Source organism: Cariama cristata, unplaced genomic scaffold (assembly GCF_000690535.1).
Source record: "Cariama cristata isolate BGI_N322 unplaced genomic scaffold, ASM69053v1 scaffold10916, whole genome shotgun sequence".
NCBI lineage: Eukaryota > Metazoa > Chordata > Aves > Cariamiformes > Cariamidae > Cariama > Cariama cristata.
The window spans coordinates 319-8,696 of NW_009622664.1; the positions used below are offsets into that span (position 1 = coordinate 319).

Genomic DNA, 8,378 nt, shown 5'->3' on the forward strand with positions numbered 1-8,378 from the left:
CCCCCCGCCAGGTTCATGGCAGGCACCGGCGATCGCCGGGCCCCTGCCCGACCGGATCCCGTCACCCGTGAGCATCAGTGGTGAAGGAGCGGGGACGGCCGAGCCCAGGACTGGAGAGGGGTTCCTACAATTCCCACCCATTTGGAGTCAAATAGCCAAAATTTGTGTCTCTTCTATCTGCCATGACCAAAACCCATCTTGGGAGCTGAGGATCAAGTTGGGTCCCCTTCCAGCATGGTTTTTTTTTTTTTCTTTTTTTGATCCAAAGCTACTTGAGAAGCCAGAAGAAGCATTTGGAGATGGTGATGGTGAAATCAGAGAACGGTTTGGGTTGGAAGGGACCTCTAAAGGGACTATCCTGGAGCCGCTGGACCAGAGGTTCATCCGGTCACCAGCTCCGATTCCTGGAAAGGGAATACAAAACCAAACCCACAGAGGACTCACAGGCCAGGAGAAGTTCAAGGACCTCTCGCTTACGGCCAGCCCCAGCAGAGGTGACGCTGAACCTGCAACAAAGGTGTCAAAACTCATTTCGTGTTGGGTCTCATGCTGGATTTCCGTGTGCCAGGGAGGAGAGGATGGCGGTAATGGCACCACCGCGCTCGCTGCACCTCTGGGAGGGCTGTCGGATGAGTTCCTCGCCCACCTTTCAACAAGGAGACTCATCAAGGGGAAAGGAACAAAATAATAATAAATAGATGGGTTGCATCATCGGCAAGGGCCAAAGCCACCGGGCAGCGGTTTCTCTCTTACCTTTAGTGTCATTCACCGGATCCATGTGCCTGTAAATATATCCTTCTAGGTAGGAATGAAATTTGGGAGTGGGTGGGAAAAAGGCCAAACAAATGGCCATGAGCTCCCAGCCCCGGGCCAGGCTCTCGTAACGGAAGTTCTCGGTGGTCTGCCGGCACAGTTGGATGTAGAGCTCGTCTCTCAGACCCTGCATGCTCCAGCCTTTGGTGGCGATTTCCAAGGCCACGTTGAGTTGGTCCGTCTTGGCCCGCCGGTCCCCCATGTACATCTGAATCAGTTTAAATATCTCGCACGCCTCCTTCTTGACGTTGCGGTCGTTGGTCATGATCATGGGTTTCTTGATGGACTCGCTGCTCCAGGCCAGCATGTTGGCGATGGACACCTTCCTGCGGAAGAGCCCCTGGGTGTGCTTGTTGAAGTGCTTGGAGGCCCAGTTCTCAATGTCCGTCTCCGAGGAGGGCTTCCGCAGGTTGAAGGTGGGGAAGACACAGCTGGCGCTAGGCATCATGTTCCGGGTCTGTCTGCTGCTCTCGAACTGGGCGCAGGCACCGAGATCCTCCGACTAGGAGACAACAGCCAGACAAGTCAATGTTACTAACAGCATGGCCACACCGCCAAACCAACCAACCAACCAACCGACCAATCAAGCAGCCAACAAACCAACCAATCAACCAACCAACCAAAAACCCAACCAACAAGCAAACCAACCAACCAACCAACCACCAACCAACCAACCAAAAAACCAACCAACAAACCAATCAACTGACCAACCAACCAACGAACCAACCAACAAATCAACCAATCAAGCAACCAACAAACCAACAAACCAACCAATCAACCAACCAACAAATCAATCAACTGACCAACTGACCAACCAAAAAAACAACCAACAATCAACCAACTGTTGCAGCATTAAGAGGTCACCCCACGCTCGCACCAAAAGCTACGTCCTCTCCAAGGAGCTGCTCCTCAATCCCATCATGGGCAAGCGGAGCCGGCCCGGTGCCAGCGGCCAAGGCAGATTGTGGCACCGATCAGCATCAAGAGGGAGGGGACCAGTGGGGATAAGCAAAGCCACCCAACAGCTGACGGGCTGGATTCCCTTCGTGCCTGGCACTCTGGTCACTCAGGCTTTGCAGTCATGGACAGACGAAGCTGGTGGCTGTTAATAACGTGGGGTAAGCAAAGGGGAAGCGGCTTCGGGCTCCACCAGTCCTTTGGGCACACCAGGGAGGGGACACACTTACCTGTAACCCCCCAAATAACCCCCTCTCCCCAAAGTCACGTTCAAGCGTGGTTCTCCAGCGGCCCTATACCCAGGAAGAGGCTGATGGCTCCTCCAAGCCATGAGCAACATGGATCTTGTTTCTTTACATCCCATGTGCTGAGGGACACAACCTGCCCAGGATCCAAGCTTGCCTGCAGAGCGCCCAGCCGAGAAGGACCTCCGCAGAGCAAAGGGTACCCCTGCAGACCAGTGTCCTTCTACTACTGGGACCGGCACAGCTTATGGATATCACCCCAGGAGATGAAGGGACACCCAAACAGCTGATGCCCAGCATGGTGAAAGGCAAACAAGGACACCTGGGATGGACTGCTCCCTGGTCCTGCAGCCAGCCAACATGCCTTCATCATCTGTCAGCTTCCTCTTCCGCAAGTGCAACGCCCAGGTCAGCATCACCTGGGTTTGGTGGCCCTGGGGACGTGACCCATGGGCAGGCAGGAGTTGAGACCTTCCCTTGGCAGGGAAGGACACGCCACATCATCCAGAGGAGATGTTGCTGTCCCCACCAGGCACCGGGGAACCTTGCTGGTGGCCTCGAGCAGGGACCATGCGCAAGGTGGCTGCAGCCGTGCCACGGCCTTGGGGCTGGGCTTTAGATGAGGAACAGAAGAAGAGAAGCAGGAGGCAGAACCAAGGTGGAAAAAGTCAGGGCCACATGGAGGTGGCAAGTCCAGGAGGGGACAAGGAAGCCACCCAAAGAGCCACCAGAGCTGTTGGTAGACAACTGAGCCTCTGCTTCTTCAAACAAGTCAAGTTTCTTGTCTCCTCGCTCAACAGCTCATCCCTTCGCAGTGCTGAGGTCTCCTCTTTCCATTGACGTTGCTCAGCTCCCATCTTGCACCACGGTGATGATGGCAGGGACCTGGCCGTGGGGACATGGGAGCTTCACCCCTCGAGGGACCCAGTCCCTCTGTTCCTATGGAGGCCACATCACCCGGAAGGTCCCTTCTGTGTCCTCCAATCTTAGGAGCAAGGCTGCTCTAAGGCTTCTCGCTCAGCAGCCATTGCTGCCCTGGCTCTTCCAAAAACCGATCCACGAGCTGGGCCACAGCCACCCTGTTTGTCCAGGGCACCCAGGGAGAAGCAAAGGACCACGTCAGCTGGGGACATCAGCCTTCTCCAGCCAAGTCCACCCCAGCGGACAGCGTGGTCAGGCCAGGGAGTGACACAGGCAGCAAAATGTGATGGATCCTCTGCTGCTAGTGCCAATATAAAATTAGCTTCAGCCCTAATTAGCACAGTCCTAAATGAACTGGGGGAAGCCTAAGGCTACGACAAAGGGGATCGGCAATCGGGCGTCAACGGCAGCTGGCCATGACCTCTTGGCAGGGTGCTGGCATGGGGGCTGCCGCTGCCCGTCCCGTGGGGTGATCCTCCTTTCAGCTCAGGGATTACGGGAATGCTCAAACCCAGAAGCAAACTGAAGCGTGCTGTGGGGGAAGGAGGTCCTGGTGCCATACAGATGGGGCTTGGATGCACCCCAGTGCGGGGCCAATGTGGGGACACACCGTTGGTGACACCAGGCACACGTCCCCGTCTCTTCCTCTCCTCTGCCAGGTCTCTGCATCTCCCTGCATGTGATCCCCAGCGTCATTTTGCTCCCGTTTTCTTCTCTGTTTCTGGTACATCTTGCTGTCACAGATATCATGGTAACCCTCCGCACAAAGGTCTCCGTCAGGGCTGGCCGCAGGTCTGGGCCCATCGCAAGAGGCTTCTGCTTCAACCAACATTGAAGGTTCCCCAGCTGATGAGGGCGTAGGAAACCAAATTAAAACAACGTGACAATCTTAGACATGATCATTGAATGGTTTGGGTTGGAAGGGACCTTCAAAGATCATCTAGTCCAACCCCCACTGCCAGGGGCAGGGACATCTCCCAGGTTGGTCAGAGCCCCATCCAACCTGGCCTTGAACAATTCTAATGATGGGGCATCCACAACTTCTCCGGGGAACCTGGTCCAGTGTCCCACCACCTTGGCTGGAAATCTGCTCTTCCTGGAACGGGTGTCCCTGAGATTGAGGACAACAGCTGATGGGGTCAACCAGACAGAAACGCCTGGGCAGCGGAGAGGAGTCCCACCACATCCCGAGCTCCACGCAGAAGGTACAGGATCACTAATGGTGGCAGCTATTCCTCCTGGCCAACGTGAGCATCCAAAGCAGATTTGGAGCTCTCCAGTTTTGGGTTTGAACCTCCTCGTGCAGCACCGAGTGCTTGGGGACACCTGTGCATGGGGAATTTTCTTCTGTTGCCTTGGGATGCGACGCCTCTCCAATTTCCTTACACGTTCTCATGGGTGAAAAAGCATTTTCCAGATGATTTGCTGTTTCCCAGGTCCATGTCCAGGGTCTCTCTCCTCCTCGCTGATACCAAGCTTACCAAGCTCCATCTTCTAGGCAGTTTTCCAGGTCGGATTGCTCTCACCAGGGTAACTGTCCCTGCACACGGCATCATCATAGATTTAAAAAAAGCCATTATAGCCTTTCCTAGCGTCCTTACATCAACTCTCGATGCATCCAAAAGCCAATCAAGTGGTCTTACTCCAGGGACACTTGTCTTCACCTCCTCACCTCCACAGCCCATCTCTGGGCTCTTCTGGCTGGGGGCACGTGGGCAGCATCACTGTCCTTGCCCAGAGCAGGCACCACAGGTCAGAGGGGCAGATTTCGGGTGTCGGATGCCGGTGGGGAAAGGACACGAGAGCTGAAAGCCAGAAGTCAGGAGATGCTGAAGGGAAACATCCGAAGGGGGCTGGAAGATGGACAGAAGGTCCAGGGCAGAGCCCACGGAGGGCTATCAGCAGCAGGAGGGCTACACCATCACAAGAATGGTCCATGGCAGCCCCAGGAGCTTCTCTGGGATGGGAGCTTGGGGCAGGAGGGGTCTCCAGGACCAGGGCAGCTCAGTCCCAGAGAGGGGAGAGGCAACTCAGAGCCCTGGGAAGCAGATTCTGGAAAACTGGTGTGCTTGTGGCTGTTTCATCCCAAGGTTTTAAGGGACAACTTGCTAAGGAGCAACTTCTCTGAGGGACCACATTACTAAGGACCAACTTTGAGGGACCAGCTTGCTAAGGGGCAACTTCTTTGAGGGACCAGTTTGCAAAAGACCAAATCTGAGGGACCAGCTTGCTCTGGAACAACTTCTTTGAGGGATCAGCTTGCAAAGGAGCAAATTCTACGAGAAAGCAAATCTGGCAGTCAGGTCGGCAGTGCGGAGGCACGACCTGCGTGGGGTGCTGCCTGCGATCAGATGGGACAGTTTGCACTGGAGGGACGAAGCTCCCCAACTTACTTTCAGTCCTCACTGGGAAAAACTCCTGCTGTAACTGGAAGTCGCCTTGGGGGTACTGGTGGGTCCACTGATGGGTTCAGCCACCACTTGGATGGCTGGAGCTGGGGTGGTGGGTCAAGATCCCAACTCAAACGTGGCGCTGCCCGTTCCTGCTCACCGCAAAAGCCAAGGGCCAGCGGCGCTGCCCCGGCACCTCGAACCGCTACGGCTGGCAACAATCCGGCGAGCAAACCCTCATTTCTGGCAGAGGACCCCTTTGAAAATGGAAGCAGGTGGAGAGAGCAGAAAGGGGCTGATGTTCTCGGTGCCGTTTACCCACCCTGGCCATCTCCCCTCGCTCTGCAGAAGGGACATCCCTGCTCACGCATCTCCTCCAGCTGGATGGGGACCAGAGATGGCATTTTGGGTGTCCCCAGAATCCAGTGTTCTCGGAGGATGCTACGAAGCCTGGACTGAGCCACCGTGGGACTGCTAAAAGGGAAATCTTCCACACCGCCGCCGTCTGACGGTGCCGTGATGTGAAACGCAAGGAGATGAGTTATTGCACAGCACACAAGCCCCGTGCGTGTGCCAGGAGCACTGAGCACAGCCAGGGACGGGTGCTCGGGACTCCCCTGGGAGCCAGGTGGGGTGCTCAGGGTCCAGGAGCTGGCTCCCACCAAGCAGCAGCCAGACCGAGGGAGGAGAAGCAGCGCCTGAAGCCATGGCACAGAGCTGAGGCTGCCACGGTACAGAGGTGGCTGGCCCGGTGCTCGGTGGCTGTGAAGGCATGAGATTGCCCCGGGGACCATCCCGCTGGATCTGCAGCGGAGGCAGGGATTTAAACTGGCTTTACAAGAAGAAAGAGTTTTAACCAGGAGGGCGGCGGGGATGCCGCGTTGCCACATGGTGTGGTCTGCCCAACCTGGCGCGGCACCCGAGGAGATGCCACACGGTGGGTGAGGGTTGGCGGTGCGGAGCACGTGGTGAAGCCCCCCAACGCCGAGGACATCCCCAAGGACGTTACCTGAGATGGATGCAGGTAGGGTTCGGGAGAGGCCAGGTTCGTCTGCACCGAGACTCTCTTCTCCAGCAGGATCTGGGGGAAGCCCAGCTTCTCAAAGGTGTTCCTCTTCCAGTGCTTGTTCTCCTGCTGTGCCAACGCCTCATCCTCGCTGAAGGCTCGCACCACTGGACCCGGCATGGGCAAAGGGAGGGCACCGTCGCTCTCATAGCCCGAACCGTCTTTTTGGGAATCCCAGCTGCTCCGTTGTTTCATGTGGTAGTGGGCTTGCTGGGCTTCCCAAGCCAGGCGTGCCTGTGCCAGGAAGGGCTCGGGGAAGCCCCGTGCTGCCTCCGTTGCTTTCCGTACGGTTCATGGGTGACCTGTTGGGTCCTGGAGTGGCTCGTTCCTCACCCAGCATCTGCTCGCCCAACACCTCCCGGTCCCCCGAGCCGTCCGTGGAGGAGGTGTTGGGGTCGTGGGATAGGGAAGGCTTTCGGCTTTTCCTCTTTCTGGTGGAGGGTGAGTAGCCGGTGGAGGACAAGGTGTCCTGTTGGCTGGACCACGACATGGAGTCCTCGCCCTGGGCCACCTGGCCACCCGTTGGGCCAGGGCAGAAGTCAGGTCCCTCCATGCTGCTGTAGTCACCCGATTTGATGTCCAAGCGTTGGTCGCGGATCAGGCAGGGGCTGTGCTGCAGCGAGTAGGAGCCGCCGATGGGGTTGGGGGAATATTTGTGCCTCAACCCCGTCTTCATCTTGGGGCTGGAGCCCGACTGCTCGACGTAGACCAGTTGCCTGACGTACTCCTTGCCGGCGGGGCTGTACTCCAGGCTCATGAACCGGTCGGGACACTTCTGTTTGGTGAGCACCAACTGCTGGTAGGGCGAGTTGGAGCCTTGCTTGGGCGATTGCAGGAAGGGGTGAGGTTTACGGATGGGCGATTTCTGCGGCGAGCCGGCTTTGTAGCTGCCGCTGGCTTCGTACTGCATGTCCACGGGGGGTTCGTCATAGATGGGAGCCTGGTACTCCATGGGGGGTTCCTCGTAGAGGGGGGGCTCGTAGGCGTAGCGGGGCGAGGAGGGTTGCGATTCACTGGAGTGCTTGCGATGCTGGGCTTGGAGCGGGGAGCAGAAGGAGTCCCCCCGGCCGAGCAGCGGTGAGCAGCTGCCCACGTGCTCAGCCCTCTTCAAGAAGGGCGACTGCTTCCTCTCTGGGAAGAAAACAGAGTTGTCGGTGTCCGGGGCGAAGGTTTGTAGGTTGGGCGACTGTTGGCCTCCTGAAGGTCGCCGCGAACGGCTGCCTGGTTGGGTTTCGGGCGCGTAGCCATTGCCTTGGTGCATGAGGAAGCTGGGTTCGCGGTCGGTCACCTTGATCAGCATCCGCTCCTTGGTGCCGGCGTTCCATCGCAGGGAGGACGTCCTGCGGGGAGAAACACAGCGCCGCCATCAGCGAGCGAAGCCCCCCCATGCCCACAGAGGGACAGGTGCCCTTGTACCGCTGCCCCAGGACCCCCCAGACCCTCGGCCACAGCAGAGCCCAAAGGACGGACATGCCCAAGTACCCCAAACCTCTCCCGTCAGGTGGAAAGCACACCGGTGATGGAGCGACCGGGGCACTACCACCGTCCTAAACGCAGTGGCACCGGCCCGCAGCCCTCCCCAGCTCCCACAGACCTCAGCAACCCCCAGGGTGCATGAAGGAGGCGCAGGTTGGAAAGTCAAGCCCCAAAAAGCGATGACACCTCTTGGAGCACATCTCTAGGAGATAGTCAGCCCTGAATCAACCCTCCCTGCTCGTGCCTTGGTGCTTCTTGGAGCCGAATGAGGATGCATGGCAATCCTGGATGGGGGCAAGCCTTGGGGCAGATGTCCATGGGGTAACAGTTTCATGGGTGTTTGGGAACGCAGTTCTCACAGGGAGCGGGGATTGACCCCACCATGGTCCCCACCTGGGATTGACCCCTTGCTGGGATCTCTCATCCCAGGGAGAGATGGGGCTGTGCATAGGTGGCTGCTTCTTCTTGCCCTGGGATGGGAGAGAGGTGGGCCCATGTGAATCTCATGGA

The 8,378-nt window shown here is 57.7% G+C and overlaps 1 protein-coding gene across 1 annotated transcript; it reads right to left on the reverse strand.

The window, feature by feature from the left end:
* Positions 1–444: 444 nt before the first annotated feature.
* Positions 445–7,732, reverse strand: LOC104163411 (rho GTPase-activating protein 39-like; the record flags this gene model as incomplete). Its single annotated transcript, XM_009702414.1, is given in 5 exon segments — positions 445–506; positions 754–1,315; positions 6,336–6,681; positions 6,683–7,427; positions 7,461–7,732. Coding segments are annotated over 5 exon segments (1,987 nt in total), but the record flags the coding sequence as incomplete, so codon positions are not given.
* Positions 7,733–8,378: the final 646 nt, after the last annotated feature.